At 38.2% G+C, this 18,364-nt stretch overlaps 1 protein-coding gene across 3 annotated transcripts in view; it reads left to right on the top strand.

The window, feature by feature from the left end:
* Nucleotides 1–2,566: 2,566 nt before the first annotated feature.
* SCN10A (sodium voltage-gated channel alpha subunit 10) overlaps nt 2,567–18,364 on the top strand; it is a 100,527-nt gene continuing 84,729 nt past the window's right edge. For all 3 annotated transcript variants that reach the window (XM_015131317.3, XM_015131316.3, XM_015131314.3), the window contains exons 1-3: nt 2,567–2,836; nt 4,304–4,431; nt 7,406–7,486. In XM_015131317.3, coding sequence (XP_014986803.3) covers nt 2,567–2,836; nt 4,304–4,431; nt 7,406–7,486 — 479 coding nt within the window. The remainder of the gene's footprint in view (nt 2,837–4,303; nt 4,432–7,405; nt 7,487–18,364) is intronic.

Here is an 18,364-nt window from a genome sequence, read left to right as displayed (position 1 = left end):
AGGAGAAACTTATAAAAGTAGTGTGGCTGGGAACTACCATGCTGGAGAGGTCAGCACACAGTTTGGGTTATCTTGAGTGCTATGGAGAGCCTTAGAATGATTTTAAATAAAGATATCATATAACCAGATTTGCATTTTGGAAATATCATTTGGTCACTGTTGGTGAATAGGTTAGAAAGGACTAAAGGGTAATCAAAATGACACCTATGAGGCCATTGGGATGGCAGTGATTGGACCAACAGTATGATGGAGAGGTTAGAGAGACATGAAGAGAAGATACTAAGGAGGCAGAAGCAACAGCACTAGATGTCTGATTGCATGTGGGAATGAAATAGAAAGGGCATAATTATGGTACCCAGGTTGTGGGCAGACACAGAAACAGGCTATCTGGGGCTAATGGCAGCAAAAAGACATGGAGGAGAGGCATGTATTCAAAAGAAGTGAGGAGATAACAATGAGTAGTTTGGGGCATGCTGAGTTTTAGGTGCTCAGGAGACACTCAAGTGGAGAGGTCAAATGAAGATCTGAGCCCCATGGACTTCTGAGAGCTACAGATTAAGACTCAGTCATCTGCATATAAATGAGAAGTGAAGACATGGGAATGATGAGATGTTCCCAAGAGATTGTGGCAAACATACGTGAGTTTAAGTACCATTCTGCCACTCATTAGTAATGTGATCTTGGAAAATTTAACTTTGATGCTCTGGTATCTTATTTATATATTAGATATAATACTTCACAGGTACAGTGATAGTTAATGTAATAATGCATGAAAATTGCTTGATCCAGAGTCTGAAATACAGTGGAATCTCAGTAAATGCTAGTGCTGTTGAAGTTGTTACTATTGTTATTATTCTGAAAACAAAAGATAGAGTGCCAATATTCACAATCATGTATGGGAGAAGCTGAGAAAGGAGAGACTGAGAAGAAGACAGAAAGTTAGGAAAACCAAGAGAGTGTCATGGTAGCCAAAGAGAGACAGTATTTTAAGGAGGAAGTTGTCAAAACAGCCAATAGGACCATCAAGATGAGAACTGATATGGGCCTGGACAATATAGTGGTACATCGTCTCTACAAAAATTTTTTTTCAAAACCAGTCGAGTGTGGTGACATGTGACTGTAGCCCAGCTAGTAGGGAGGCTGAGGTGGGAGAATTGCTTGAGCTCAGGAGACAGAGGTTGCAGTGAGCAGAGATTACACCATTGCACTCTAGTCTGGGTGACAGTGATACCCTTTCTCATAAAAGAAAAAGAAAAAGAAAAAAGAGATAAGAACTGAGAAGGGCCCCCTGACTTTAGCCACAAGGTGATCTCTTGTATCCCTGCAAGGAAGCATTTTAGTGAGATAGGAGGGCAAAATCCAAGCTTCAAAGACTGAAGAGTGACTAGAAACAGTGAGCAGAAGTAAGTCCTTTTTTAAAAGCCAGCAGAGAACAGAAGGAGAGAGGAGGGAAGACCTGGATGGGCTCCGCATCAAGGGAGAGTTTTTAAAGTTGAAGGAAAGTTAAGCATCTTTAAATGCTGATAGGAAAGAGCTGGCAGACAAGGAGAGAGAGAAAAATGAGGTAGCTATGAGATAAGACCCTAAGCAGAGGGAAAGGACTGGTCCTTAGAATGTGGGATGATACCTCTCATGTTGTAACAGAAGGGACAGAGGAAAAAAGGCTACAGACGCAGGTGAGTTGGAGGTTTGATGGCATGAAGTTGACAGAGTTCTGTTTTTCTCCATGAACTAGGAAATGTGGTCATTGGCTCACTGCAAAAGAAGACAGGGAATAGTGAGAAAAAGAGTGTATTTGAAACCTCAGACCAGAAGAAACTTCTGACTAGGGATACCATATGATTCCCAGGCAATACTGAGTTTTCCCATCACCCCTCAGCAGTTCAGGGGAACGGTTCTAGATTGACTTAGGCTTGGGATTTAGGATAAGGGTGAGGAGTGGCTAAAATTGTGGACCACAGGTCTGATATGGACAGAAGTGTTCAGCCATAGACTGAACCTGGAGGTCCCAATGAAATTGGAGGTTCCAGTGAAATTCTCCAACAATCTGGAGCTCTCCAGTAACTTGGAGGTCCAAATGGAATTCAAACAGGGGGAGAAATGTTGACAATGTCGATAAATAAAAGTTGTGATAAGAAAGTAGCATGAGACTTAAGATAAAATAGACTATGAACCAAAGTCTTTGATGAATATGGGAGAGTGCCTGGAGCTCAGTGGTCCTGGAAATGAGGAGAGAGGGCAGCATGGCTAAATCTGGTGGTAGTGGTAGGATGGTACAAAGTGATGAAGAAGCAATGACATAGAAGCACATGGGGGGCAAAGACATAGCCACCTGGAGGAGGGTGGAATAAACAGCCTCCCCTGAGAGCATTGCAGGGGAATGGGTTCCTGGGAGGAGCCAAGCGTGAGTTCAGGGAAAAGCCAGATATGAGGGTGGGAGGGGGGCTGTTCTGACAATCAAAATGGGACAGATGAGAGGGACAGGACCAGTGGGCAAGCTGTCACCTCTCTGTGGTTATGTCCACTCTCATAAGAGTATAAATACTTCCTGAAGAAGAATGAGAAGATGGAATTCCCCATTGGATCCCTCGGAACTAACAACTTTCGTCGCTTTACTCCGGAGTCACTGGTGGAGATAGAGAAGCAAATTGCTGCCAAGCAGGCAGCAAAGAAAGCCAGAGAGAAGCACAGGGAGCAGAAGGACCAAGAAGAGAAGACTCGGCCACAGCTAGACTTGAAAGCCTGCAACCAGCTGCCCAAGTTCTATGGTGAGCTCCCAGCAGAACTGATCGGGGAGCCCCTGGAGGATCTAGACACCTTCTACAGCACACACCGGGTAAGAGCTACCAGTAGGAATGTCTGCTCTCAGCTCTTGGAGAGGAAGTCGTGGTCCCACCCAGTCCAGGAAGTCCTCCTGAACCCTGGGTGATGTAGTCTATTAAAGATTCCGTTAACAACAAAAAAACCATATCTAACTTCTTTGATGATCTCTTTGAATTTTTATGACATTTATGATAGAAACTAACTAAACCTAGATCTTCAAAAGCAGATAACTGCTGCAGAGCTTTCAGAGAAAGTTGGCTGTTCCTTTGGATGAGCTCTGGCCTGGGGCCTCCAGATGAGTTGGCTCTCTTTGCAGGTGGAGAGCACACATCTTGAGGTTGGGGGAGGAGTATGGGGATGAGGACAGAAAGCAGGATGATTTAAGCCAGTGGTCCTCAACTATGATCTTGGAACCCCTGGTGTACCCAAAACTCTTTTAGTGGGTTTATAAAATCAAAACTATTTTATAACAATACTTGGATATAATTTGTCTTTTTCACACACATTCTCTTATCATCATACATTGGTGAATATAGAGGCTCTTGATGGGGGATGATGTCATCACTCTAACAGCTACTGGAATGTGTGCTTGTATATTCCCGTGTTTTAAAATTTCCTGAGTTTTAAATTTCTAATATGAGGTATATATACACACATATGATATGTATGTATGTGTGTATAAGCATATATACATATATATTAATTTCTAATATGATATACCTATATATGGCATAAACAAAAAGGTATTAACATAAACAAAATTATTTGGGGTCCTCAATAAGGTTTGAGAATAATAATCCCTGAAATCAAAAAGTTTGAGAATCACTAAACAAGAGCTTCTTCATGGCGATTATCTCACCTATGTTGTATTTGAGATGTTCTATAGAACCAAAAAATGGTGAATGCATGTTTGGGATTTAGGAGAACAGGAACCAGCCATCTCAAATATGGCTAGCAGAGTAAATAAAAAGGCACTGAATATCTTTCTTCCTCCTCTCCCATGCCAAGAGTTCATATACTCCTAAATGCTCAGAGGGAGAAGACAGGAGAGGGTTTAAGAGGCAAAGACATAGGAGGTGGAGACAGAAGAAACATTATAAAACAAGGATGGTTCTCTAGTCAGAAGAGAAATTAAATGCAACCAGAACTTCACCATCCTGCTGCCAGAATCCTCCCCTGGGCATAATACATCTTACCAGCCTGAGGATCGGCTGTCTGTCCATGAAGCACCCTCAGTGGGCTCATCTTGGTGCACTGTCAGTCCCAGAGACCAGGATCTTGCTGAGAGGGTGAGGATATGGCTTTTAGTCCTTGATCCTCTCTATCTCTCTGTACCTCCATTTGGCTGTCATTGACCGGTGGTTCCGAGAGCCCTTCTTGCTCATGAGCCTGAGATAATGCCACTCATGTTTAAAAATATGGTTGTATAAGGAGTCTTGTTTCTCATTGGAGGTCCACTTTCTGTTTTGTTTTGTTTTAGACATTTATGGTGCTGAACAAAGGGAGGACCATTTCCCGGTTTAGTGCCACTCGGGCCCTGTGGCTATTCAGTCCTTTCAACCTGATCAGAAGAACGGCCATCAAAGTGTCTGTCCACTCATATCCTTTGCACAATTGCCTCTTCCACGTGTTAGAATCAGACTTTGCCCACCGTGTCCAGTACCTTCTTTAGAGGTTAACAACAGGGCCCTTATCCAATTGAATCCCAAAAGGACAATGAGGTTATTAGATTGAAAAAATGGCCTGTGCCTTTAATATGTCCCACACCCCAAAGCAGTCCCAAGACACAGAGGAAGTGTTCATGCAACACACAGGTGGTTTGGATCCACCTGAGACTAATCTAGACACACCTGTGGATGCACAATTTGAAAAAAGCCCTCTTTATGAGGGGAGGTTTGCTGATGTCCCCAGACACATTCTCACCACAGTGTGTGGTCCGTTCTCCCCACAACACAACAGGCAGTAAGAGGGCCCAAACCTTCTTTGGGCAGATGAGATAGGCGTGAGTTGTTACTCTGTGCCATAACCATGGCAAAAGGGCAGCACCTCCTAGAGGGCAAGGAAAGCAGACCATGATGGGAAGCGCACACACAGTCTCAATGAGACTTCGTTGGTCATGGGGCACTGTTAACATCACAAGTTACTCAAAAACTCCTAGCAGATTTAAAATGTCAATAATCCGCGCTTCATGCCGTACAAGACTGTAATGATTAGAGACACATTGGTCAAATGTCTACTATATGAATTGTTTTAGGTAGTGTCAGAAGCTGCCTTCAGGGGATTTTGCAAGGCAAGCCAAACTAGTAGAGAAAAGAAACTTTGGTTTGTTTTCCTAAGATCTTCCTGGGTAGTCCTAATGGAAAGATCCTAATGACCTAAGATCCTTGATCATTGGAAGGACTGGAAGTTCCTTATGACAAATTTAGCCCTGGCTTGCAGGAGATTGATGTGCAAGAATACACCTGCCTCGGTTGCCTGACAAATGGTAACCAGCCTTTTCTTAGAAGGCATCAGTAAAAAAGAGCTCTACCCTGCTCCCTAACTCTGAGGCAGATTGTTGGATTTCTGGACAGTTCTCATTGAGCTAGTAACCTTGGCACAGTCATCTAGCTGTACACTCAACATGAAGCTGCACGGTTGATGAAGTTGCATTACGTTTTCTCTTTTTACATTTTTGTCTTTATGGCTAGCCAGCAAGAATTACGTTTTCTGAGCTGAATCTTGAATTTTCAGATTCTACAGAAGGATATTTAATGACAATAGCAGTCTCCCACTTGCTAAATACTTCCTAAGTGTCAACACCATCATCAGTTCAAAGTAGAGATTACCATCCCCATTCTACAGATAATGAAACTGACACACAGAGGCATTAAGTAAATTATCCAAGACTACGTACCTAGTTAAGAAGTCCAGCCTGCATCCTGCATAGAGCAGTATCTGCAGTGAGGAAGTAGGCAGTTAATGGAAAGTAATCAGGATAATTATTCTCTCAATGTGTCATCTCTGCTTGGGTAGTTATTGCTTTTTCAAAATATATACAATTACATGGAAATTACAAATAAAGAGAAATCACAAACGTACAAACTCCTCTATATGGATTCTGGTTGAATTACATCTGGATAAGTAAAAAACAGCTAATTAGAAATAAAATCCCCTTAAAAGAACCAAGTGACCAGTGAATATTCTCTTCATCTTGAGATTTGATGAGTAAAATAATTGCTTGGTAGAGTCACAGCTGAACAGAAAAGCTGTTGAGGGGGTCTCTTCCTCACAAAAGTCTGCATTTAAATCTCATAAATTTGGTAACTCCAGCCCCAAAAGATACTAGAATTCTCAGGGCCCTATTATTAATATTTCACCAAAAATATAATTCTAATCACATTTGCTATGAATGTTTTCATAGTTAATATTATACATAAGATATATTACTTTTAAAGGTTTGTAGAATTGGAGACATGATTTTAGTTTAATCCATGGATTAACATTTCCCCCCTGTGAGCATACTTCCTAATTTAATTGTAAGTCAGCAGGAAAATGTGGTTTAATTAACAGAATTTTTCTTTTCAAAATAGATGTGTTCCTAAGTAACTAAAACCGGACACATCAAGGCATTTACAGAAAACGAAAATACATTTAAATACTTGCGCTCAAATTGAAAAATGAGTGTTGTACTCTCTCTGTAGGTCAAGCTTATCTTCAAGCTTTGTTTTTCCTTAGGAAGTACTGTTAGGAGCCCAGCTATTCCTAAGAAAAATGTCCAAGTGGGAACAATTTACCTTTAAATTCTCCCCACTAACGTTTCTTCCCTTCTATTTACCCCATTTACCCACCTTCCTTTCAATGTCTCCCTCCCTTTCTGGTGATCCCTTTGCCCATAGTCAGCTGTCAATATTTTCCACTCTGGCTATTCAGAGTTCTCCACTCCAGCCTAATTCTACTTGGGGTTTTCTTCCGGAGCCAGTATTTCACTTCCCTGTGCCTGCCTCCACCGTTCCTATCTGGAAGACCATTTCCTTGGTGGAACTGATCTCAACTAGGTTATGCAAACAATCTGATGAAACTAATTCCCATGAAAGTTTGTACCTCTTCACTTATCTCCAAGTTTCTAACTTCTCTTTGTCTTTTAGAATAAAAAAAACATTTGCCAGATGAAATTTCAGAACATTTTGTGTAGTGAAATGAAGACTTCGGGGCAGAAGGACATTTTGAAAAAGGGAGTCAGTTTCCTTCTATCTTGCTCAGAGTTTATCAGACAGATAGAGTTCACATCTCTGCAGCATGGTTGACTAGCTGCATGACCTGAGAAAAGTTATTTAACTTTTATTTTCTGTCAGCCTGCTTCTCAGCTTCAAAATGTAGATAATAATACCCACCTGTAGATTAGCTGTATTAGAAGTAACATGGGCAAAGTACTCAGCCTAGCTTAGGCACACTCAGTAAATGTTAGTGGTCATTATGTGACAAGATCATAAAGCTAATACTAGCTAAGATTTATAAATGTAATTATTCAGCATCAAGGTGATCCTAGATGACATCACAGAGACTTGGTGATCTCAGATTTTCCTTAACACAGGCTTTTCAGGTGGTTCAGTTTATTTATTACGGTCACTATTTTGGTTAATTGTGTGTGCATGACCCGAACTGACCTTCCAGAGAAAATTGAGTGAGTAGATTTGCTATCATTATTGTACCTTCTCTTTTTGCTTTCTTTTCTTCCTTCACTTGGCAGTCTTTGTCTTTTATTTATCTTGCCATGACTCATGTGGGTAGTGCTGAATCTTATTGTCTATTTGTCTTTGTAATAACTAGGTCTCTCCTTCTATGAGCTTTGTTTCATAAACATACACGATTTTCAGTTTCAAGGAGAAACAGATTAGTGGTTCTCAACTTTGGCTGCATATTGCAATTTTTGGGGAGATTTTTTAAATGCCTGAGTCCCAGCCCCAGAAAGTCTAATTTCTAATTTCATTAGTCTAAGGTGGCCTGGTAAGATGAGTCCCCTCGCCCCCGACACACACACACACACACACACACACACACACACACTTGTTAGATGCACACATAAATTTATGCCTTAGAGAAGGTATGCTTTTGAGAAGGCCTACTGTGAAAGAGAGACAGGAGCAAAGCTGAGACAGAACTAAGAACAAATGGCTCTGGAGTATATTTAGAAAATAATTCATAAATGAAGCTGTTTAAGTTATCAAGCTTCATATGGCTCAAAGGAATCTTAGTATTCCTGAGGTTATTCTATTTCCCTAGGTTAGTGGATGAAACCGCTGTAGTTTCTGAATGTGGAAACTTTCCAAAACCACTCCATATCCACACATCTGGGAGGGATACTCTCACTCCAGCTTGAACCTAACATACCTTTGGGTATAATAACAGGTGCTTTGCAGAGCTTTCTTTTCTTTTCTTTTCTTTTCTTTTTTTTTTTTTTTTTTTTGCTAACCATAACAGTAATGCATGCCACAACAGAAAATATGTTATATTTTTATTAATAGATTAAAGGAAAACAATCACATAGTCTTCTTAATTGATGCTAAAAGTCATTTGATAAAATTTAATTTCCATTTATAATTTTAAATTCTTAGAAAAGTTGGAATAGAAAGGAATAAATGTGGCACATATACGACATGGAATACTATGCAGCCATAAAAAAGGATGAGTTCATGTCCTTTGCAGGGACATGGATGAAGCTGGAAACCATCATTCTCAGCAAACTAACACAAGAACAGAAAACCAAACACTGCATTTTCTCACTCGTAAGTGGGAGTTGAACAATGAGAACACATGAACACAGGGAGGAGAACATCACACACCGGGGCCTATTGAGGGGTAGGGGGGCTAGGGGAGGGATAGCATTAGGAGAAATACCTAGTGTAGATGACGGGTTAATGGGTGCAGCAAACCACCATGGCATGTGTATACCTATGTAACAAACCTACACATTCTGCACATGTACCCCAGAACTTAAAGTATAATAATTTTTAAAAAGGGAATTGCATCACCCTGAGAAAGGATATTCATTGTTTTAAAGTATCAAGCATCATACTTAATTGTGAACATGGAACGCTTTCCCTTTGAGATCAAAAGAAAAAAAAAAACCAAAGATGTCTGTTCTTCTCATTTCCACTTTGTAACAGAAGTCTCAGCCAGCATAGTAAAGAAAAGGAAAAAAAGTGCAAGAAGAAGAAAAGTACCAAAGATGTAATTTACAGATAATAAGATTGTATACATAAAATATCCAACATAACATACAAGAATTAATAAAAGAGTATAGTAAGGTAGCTGGGTACAAATTAACATACATAAATCAATTGTATATATACACTAGCAACAAATAGAAAATAGTACCATTTCATTTACACTGGCATTTTAAAATGTCAAGTATCTAGGAATAAGATTATCAAAGTATGAGTAAGATGTCTATAAGGAAAATTATAATAAGTGTTGTGCAAAATTTTTAAAGAAAACCAAATCAGTGGGGAGACATGTTCTCAGATTCAAAGTCTCAATATTGTAGACTCCCCAAAATTACTAATAAATTTAATATGATCCTCAAATCAATATTTCAACAGGCTTCTTTTGGTATTACTTGACAAACTTTAAACTTTAAATTTTCTTCCTCAAAAGTTTACATGAAATTTTAAAGAGCAAATTATAGCCAAGAAACTTTTGAGGAAGAAATACAAAGTGGGAGAACTCATTCTACTGGATGTCAAGATTTACTATAAAGCTCTAATTGAAACAGTGTGCCATTGGTGTAAGATTGGTCAGAACAATGTAACAGAATAGACAGTCCATAAACAGACCAACACATATATAAACATCTAATGTGTGAAAAGGTGGCACCCCAGAACAGTAGGGAAAAGGCGGTCTTCAAAAAGTGATGCTGAAGAATTAGGAATCCCACTGGAAAAACTACATTAAACATGCAACTTTGCGCCACACACAATAATCAATTCTAGGTAGATCAACATCTCACTTTCTTTGTGAAATATAAATACATAAAGCTCTTTTTTTTTATTATACTTGAAGTTCTGGAGTACATGTGCAGAAAGTGCAGGTTTGTTACATAGATATACACATGCCATGGTGGTTTGCTGCACCCATCAACCCATCATCTGCATTAGGTATTTCTCCTAATGCTCTCTCTCCCCTAGCCCCCCATCCCTCAACAGGCCCTGGTGTGTGATGCTCCCCTCCCTGTGTCCATGTGTTCTCATTGTTCAACTCCCACTTACGAGTGAGAAAATGCAGTGTTTGGTTTTCTGTTCTCGTGTTAGTTTGCTGAGAATGATGGTTTCCAGCTTCATCCATGTCCCTGCAAAGGACATGAACTCATCCTTTTTTATGGCTGCATAGTATTCTATGGTGTATATGTGCCACATTTTCTTTATTATTATTATTATTATTATTATTATTATTATTATTATACTTTAAGTTCTAGGGATGTGCCACATTTTCTTTATCCAGTCTATCACTGATGGACATTTGGTTGGTTCCAAGTGTTTGCTATTGTGAACAGTGCCCCGATAAACATATGTGTGCATGTGTCTTTATAGTAGAATAATTTGTAATCCTTTGGGTATATACCCAGTAATGGGATTGCTGGGTCAAATGGTATTTGTGGTTCTAGATCCTTGAGGAATCACCACACTGTCTTCCACAATGGTTGAACTAATTTCACTCCCACCAACAGCGTAAAAGCATTCCTATTTCTCCACATCCTCTCCAGCATCTGACTTTTTAATGATTGCCATTCTAACTGGTATGAGATGCCATCTCATTGTGGTTTTGATTTGCATTTCTCTAATGACCAGTGATGATGAGCTTTTTATCATATGCTTGTTGTCTGCATAAAAGTCTTCTTTTGAGAAGTGTCTGTTCATATCCTTTGCCCACTTTTGGTGGGGTTGTTTGGTTTTTCTCTTGAAAATTTGTTTAAGTTCTTTGTAGATTCTGGATATTAGCCCTTTGTCAGATGAGTAGATTGCAAAAATTGTCTTCCATTCTGTAGGTTGCCTGTTCACTTTGATGATAGCTTCTTTTGCTGTGCAGAAGCTCTTTAGTTTAATTCGATTCCATTTGTCCATTTTGGCTTTTGTTGCCATTGCTTTTGATGTATTAGTCATGAAGCCTTTGCCCATGCCTATGTCCTGAATGGTATTGCCTAGGTTTTCTTCTAGGGTTTTTATGGTTTTAGGTCTTATGTTTAAGTATTTAATCTACCTTGAGTTAACTTTTATACAAGGTGTAAGGAAGGGGTCCAGTTTTCTGCATAAGGCTAGCCATTTTTCCCCACACCATTTATTAAATAACGAATCCTTTCCCCATTGCTTGTTTTTGTCAGGTTTGTCAAAGATCAGATGGTTGTAGTGGGTGGTGTTACTTCTGAGGCCTATGTTCTGTTCCATTGGTCTATATATCTGTTTTGGTACCAGTACCATGCTATTTTGGTTACTGTAGCTTTGTAGTACAATTTGAAGTCAGGCAGCATGATGCCTCCAACTTTGTTCTTTTTGCTTAGGATTGTCTTGGCTATGTGGGCTCTTTTTTGGTTCCATATGAAATTTAAAGTAGATTTTTCTAATCCTATGAAGAAAATCAGTGGCAGCTTGATGGGGATAGCATTGAATCTATAAATTACTTTGGGCAGTATGATCATTTTCATGATATTGATTCTTCCTATCCATGAGCATGGAATATTTTTCCATTTATTTGTGTCCTCTCTTATTTCCTTGAGCAGTTGTTTTTAGTTCTCCTTGAAGAAGTCCTTCACATTCCTTGTAAGTTGTATTCCTAGGTATTTTATTCTCTTTGTAGCAACTGTGAATGGGAGTTCACTCATGATTTGGCTGTTTGTCTGTTACTGTTATATAGGAATGCTTGTGATTTTTGCACACTGATTTTGTATCCTGAGACTTTGCTGAAGTTGCTTATCAGCTTAAGGAGATTTTGGGCTGAGATGATGGGGTTTTCTAAATATACAATAATGCTATCTGCGAACAGAGACAATTTGACTTCCTCTTTTCCTATTTGAATATTCCTTTTTTCTTTCTCTTGCCTGATTGCCCTGGCCAGAACTTCCAATACTATGTTGAATAGGAGTGGTGAGACAGGGCATCCTTGTCTTGTGCTGGTTTTCAAAGGAAATGCTTCCAGTTTTTGCCCATTCAGTATGATATTGGCTAGGTGTTTGTCATAAATAGCTCTTATTATTTTGAGATATATTCCATCATACCCAGTTTATTGAGAGTTTTTAGTATGAAGGGGTGTTGAATTTTGTCGAAGGCCTTTTCTGCATCTATTGAGATAATCATGTGGGTTTTGTTTTTGTGATGGATTACACTTATTGACTTGCATATGTTGAACCAGCTTTGATCCCAGGTATGAAGCCAACTTGATCATAGTGGATAAGCTTTTTGAAAGGAAAAAACAAAGAGGAATATCTTTATGACCTTAGATTAAGGAAAACTTTATTACATATGACACAAGAAGCACTAACTATAGAGGGAAAAACTGATACATTTTAGTATACTACAATTAAGAATGTTCATCAGAAGACAACTTTAAGAGCGTGAAAAAGCAAGTGCTTATATTCAGAGTAATGAACCCTACAAATCAATTAGAAAAATGTCAGAACAACCACTTGTAAAATAGCACAAAATTTGAATAGGCACTTTACAAAAGTGGAAATCCAAATGGCCATAAACATATGAAAGTATTCTTAACCTTTTTTTAAATCAAAGAGATGCAAATTAAAATCATACTGAAATATTATTACATGTTCATCATAGAAGGGAAATTTTTTAAAGTGTCACAATACCAAGTATTGGGAATGACATGGAGCAACAGAAACTCACACACTGCTAGTGGGAGTGTTAATTTGGACAACCTCTTTGGAAAGCACTGGGCATTATCTGTTAAAGGTGAAAGCACACATATACCGTATTCCTTTATTACACTCTTAACATACCTGTGTTTAACAGAAATATGTAATTGTGGCCACCAGAATACAGTTACAAGAAAGTTTATGAACATTTGCCCATAAAAACTCCAAACCAGAAACCACTCAAATGTCCATAAACTTTGAGTACGTTAACTATTTCTGTTACATTCTAAAATGAGAAAATGTACAGCAATAAAAATGAATGAACTTTAGTCCTGCACAACAATAAGGATGAGTCTTAAGAATGTAATATTGAACAAAAAAGGCCAAATGCAAAGGATTATATAAACATGATTCATTTATATAAAATTTGAAATCAGGCAAAACTAAACTATTTTGTTTAGGAATGCATACTTGTGAAGTAAAAAACATCAATAAAGTAAGGCAAGAAAAAGTACCAAAAATTAGGAGAATAGTAGCCTCCAGGGCAGAAGAAGGAGGACGTAATTGGAAAGGGGCTGGTAAAGTGTTGGTCATATTCCATTTTATGGCATGGGTAGTTGTCACACAAGCTACTATGGAGTGAATTGTGTCCCCTCAAAATTCAAATGTTGAAACTAACCCCCTATGTTGCTGTGTTGGAGATTGGGCCTTTAAGGAGGTGACTGAGGTTAAATGAAGTCACAAGAGTAGAGCCCTTAAGTGGTAGAACGGGTGTCCTTATAAGAGAAAGAGACAGAGTCTTCTCCCCTTCGTGTGAGAACACAAGGACAAAGCAGTAATCTATAAGCTAGAAAGAGAGTCTTTCCCAGACCCAACTATGCTGACATCCCAATCTCAGGCTTTAACCTCCAGATTTTTGAGAAAATAAATTTCTGTTGCATAAGCCACCCATCTATGATAGTTTGTTACGGCATCAAGGGCTGATTAATACATAAGCATTTGTTTTAAAACAATTAATTTATGTTTTATGTACATTTTTATTATACATGTTACATATCATAATAAAAACTTAATAATTTTTAAAATAAATGACCATTGCATTAATGCTGAACACTGAAAATATAAATCAGAAGATGGTAACTAGGTAGAGAAATCACAAAATCATAAAATTATATTGAATATAGTTGAGATTATATAGCACGTAAAATGTCTATGCTTCTTCCGAACTTTTAATGCAAAACACTTTTTTCAAAATGAGTTATTTGGGAGTTATCCGGAGATTCTGGTTAAATATGGAAGATAGAATGCATATGTTTTACCCCACCCTCTCAAAATGCCAATAGAATGACAGCATGGGGAAAAGAACAGTATAAATATACAAGAACAAAGAGAAAGAGAATGGAAAACACAGAGAACAAATGATGTCAAAACAACTGGAAGACCAGAAGTGGGCGGAGAAGTGCTAAATCACTTAGCAGATCAGGGCTAGTTAAACCACGGTGCCTCCAGAGGGGGATAAAAATGAGAATAAAGGCATTTTACCCCCTACAAGCCCCAGAGGCCCTGCAAGTGTTGACATGATACAAATAGCAAGAAATGGAAGCAGAAAGAGGAAAGAACCTGGGAGCAGAGTATGTTTACTTATTGCTGTTTCTATAATAACAAAAAGTTAAAGAGTATTATTTAAAGTTGACAGATCAAGAAATGGACAAAATAATTATATTTGACAGTACAAAGGTAAGCACAAAAAAAGATATTATTGAATACAGTCAGATGATGGATAAAACAGAGAGGAAAGGAAAGAGAATCACCAAACTGAAATAAGAGATTTTGTTTCAAGAACTAGCACACTAAGGACAATGTATTACATGGTTTTAATTATAATTAAAAATTTATAATAAGTTTTTACTTACAAAGATAACCACTAGGATAAAAATACAAACTCTTTAGTAATCTATATATTTGTAACAAATAATATGACAAACTCTAAATACTGGAAGAATTGTACATCAAAAAATAAAAAGCAAACAAGATACGCCAAATAATGAAAAGGTGCAAAAGTGATTGGGGTTTCAGACCGTGAATATTAAATCATTATAACTAGGCTCAAACACATATTTATTAATCAAAGTAGGAACCATTACAATCAACACATTTTTGCCAATAAGAAATGAGTTTGTTTATTCCTGTAGCATAAAAGTCCATGCTTCGGGATTCAACAAACTCTTGGAAAGCATTTTCTGCATCCTGCTGGTTGTGGAAGTGTTTCACCTGCAAAAAATTGTCGAGATGCTTGAACAAGTGGTAGTTGGTTGGTGAGAGGTAAAGTGAATATGGCAGATGAGGCAAAACTTCATAGCCCAATTTGCTCAACTTTTGAAGTAAGTGTTGATTGTGTGACATGCAGTCGGTTGTTGTGGAGAAGAATTGGGCCCTTTCTTTCTTTTTTTTTTTTTATACTTTAAGTTCTAGGGTACATGTGCATGACGTGCAGGTTTGTTACATATGTATACTTGTGCCATGTTGGTGTGCTGCACCCATCAACTCGTCAGCACCCATCAACTCGTCTTTTACATCCAGTATAACTCCCAATGCCATCCTTCCCCCCTCCCCCCTCCCCCCTCCCCATAACAGGCCCCGGTGTGTGATGTTCCCCTTCCCGAGTCCAAGTGATCTCATTGTTCAGTTCCCACCTATGAGTGAGAACATGCGGTGTTTGGTTTTCTGTTCTTGCAATAGTTTGCCGAGAATGATGGTTTCCAGCTGCATCCATGTCCCTACAAAGGACACAAATTCATCCTTTTTTATGGCTGCATAGTATTCCATGGTGTATATGTGCCACGTTTTCTTAATCCAGTCTGTCACTGATGGACATTTGGGTTGATTCCAAGTCTTTGCTATTGTGAATAGTGCCGCAATAAACATACGTGTGTGTGTGTCTTTATAGCAGCATGATTTATAATCCTTTGGGTATATACCCAGTAACGGGATGGCTGGGTCATATGGTACTTCTAGTTCTAGATCCTTGAGGAATCGCTATGCTGTTTTCCATAATGGTTGAACTAGTTTACAATCCCACCAACAGTGTAAAAGTGTTCCTATTTCTCCACATCCTCTCCAGCACCTGTTGTTTCCTGACATTTTAATGATTGCCACTCTAACTGGTGTGAGATGGTATCTCATTGTGTTTTGATTTGCATTTCTCTGATGGCCAGTGATTACAAGCATTTTTTCATGTGTCTGTAGGCTGTATGCATGTCTTCTTTTGAGAAATGTCTGTTCATATCCCTTGCCCACTTTTTGATGGGGTTGTTTGTTTTTTTCTTGTAAATTTATTTGAGTTCTTTGTAGGTTCTTGATATTAGCCCTTTGTCAGATGACTAGATTGCAAAAATTTTCTCCCATTCTGTAGGGAATGGGGAAAGGATTCCCTATTTAATAAATGGTGCTGGGAAAATTGGCCAGCCATAAGTAGAAAGCTGAAACTGGATCCTTTCCTTACTCCTTATACAAAAATTAATTCAAGATGGATTAGAGACTTAAATGTTAGACCTAATACCATAAAAACCCTAGAAGAAAACCTAGGTAATACCATTCAGGACATAGGCATGGGCAAAGACTTCATGTCTAAAACACCAAAAGCAATGGCAACAAAAGCCAAAATTGACAAATGGGATCTCATTAAACTAAAGAGCTTCTGCACAGCGAAAGAAACTACCATCAGAGTGAACAGGCCCTTTCTATTGACCAGTGCTGGCTTCGGGCCTTGCAGTTTTCTGTGCATCTCATCGATTTGCTGAGCATACTTCTCAGATGTAATGGCTTTGCTGGGATTCAGAAAGCTGTAGTGGATCAGACCGGCAGCAGACCACCAAGCAGTGACTATGACTTTTTTTGGTGCAAGTTGGGTTTTGGGAAGTGCTTTGGAGCTTCTTCTCAATCCAACCAGCAAGCTGGTCATTGCCGGTTGTCATGTAAAATTCACTTTTCATCGCACATCACAATCTGGTTAAGAAATAGTTCATTTTTGTTGCATAGAATAAGAGAAGACAACACTTCAAAATGATGATTTTTTAAGCATTTTTCCTTAGCTTATGAGGCACCCACTTATGGAGCTTTTTCACCTTTCCAATTTGCTTCAAATGACGAATGACCGTAGAACGGTCATGTTGCTTTCTTCGGCAACTTCTTGTGTAGTTGTAAGAGGATCAGCTTCGATGATTGCTCTCAACTGGTCATTGTCAACTTCCAATGGCCAGCCACTACTCTCCTCATCTTCAAGGCTCTCTCCTTTGCAAAACTTCTTAAACCACCACTGCACTGTACCTTTGTTAGCAGTTCCTGGGCCAAATGCATTGCTGATGTTGAGTTGTCTCTGCTGCTTTACAACCCATTTTGAACTCAAATAAGAAAATTGCTAGAATTTGCTTTTTCTGTAACATAATTTCCATAGTCTAAAATAAATATAAAATAAACAGCAAGTAGTCATTAGCAAAAAAACATAAAATGAGAAATGAACATTAAAATGATGTATAACATAGCCACATTTATTTAAGAATGTATTCCAATATCAAATGGAAAATTTCAACAATGCAAAAACCACAATTACTTTTGTACCAACCTAATATTTTAAAAACTAAATACATCATATAGAATAATATAAACAAGCTAAGACTAAGCAAATCTGTCATGTCAATAAATATAAATGGATTTGACTCACCTATTTTTAAAAATGCCTATTAAATTACAAAGCAATACCCAACTCCATGTTGAATAAAAGAGATACTCCTCATGGTGACACAGAAAGGCTAAAATTATAGAATTCGAAAGACATAAGCAAAGGCAAACAAAGAAAGCAGTATCCATGATCTTAATATTATAGCAAGTGGAATTTAGGTCAAAAAGCATGAAATAGGACAAAAATTGCACAGACATATTAATATTAAAGACATAATAGTAATCTATATCTTTGCAACAAATAAGATGGCAACAATATTTATAAATCAGAAATTATTAGAGTAGGAAGATAAATAAAAACATTGTAGGAATAGAAATTTTCAAATAATTTTAGCCAATAACAGATCAAATGTATTCAAAAGTAAACATAATCCAGCATATAAACAGAACCAAAGACAAGAACCACATGATTATCTCAATTGATGCAGAAAAGGCTTTTGACAAAATTCAACAGCCCTTCATGCTAAAAACGCTCAATAAATTCGGTATTGATGGAACGTACCTCAAAATAATAAGAGCTATTTATGACAAACCCACAGCCAATATCATACTGAATGGGCAAAAACTGGAAAAATTCCCTTTGAAAACTGGCACAAGACAGGGATGCCCTCTCTCACCACTCCTATTCAACATAGTGTTGGAAGTTCTGGCTAGGGCAATCAGGCAAGAGAAAGAAATCAAGGGTATTCAGTTAGGAAAAGAAGAAGTCAAATTGTCCCTGTTTGCAGATGACATGATTGTATATTTAGAAAACCCCATTGTCTCAGCCCAAAATCTCCTTAAGCTGATAAGCAACTTCAGCAAAGTCTCAGGATACAAAATTAATGTGCAAAAATCACAAGCATTCTTATACACCAGTAACAGACAAACAGAGAGCCAAATCAGGAATGAACTTCCATTCACAATTGCTTCAAAGAGAATCAAATACCTAGGAATCCAACTTACAAGGGATGTAAAGGACCTCCT

Source organism: Macaca mulatta, chromosome 2 (assembly GCF_049350105.2).
Source record: "Macaca mulatta isolate MMU2019108-1 chromosome 2, T2T-MMU8v2.0, whole genome shotgun sequence".
NCBI lineage: Eukaryota > Metazoa > Chordata > Mammalia > Primates > Cercopithecidae > Macaca > Macaca mulatta.
This window is presented reverse-complemented; position numbering and strand designations above follow the sequence as displayed.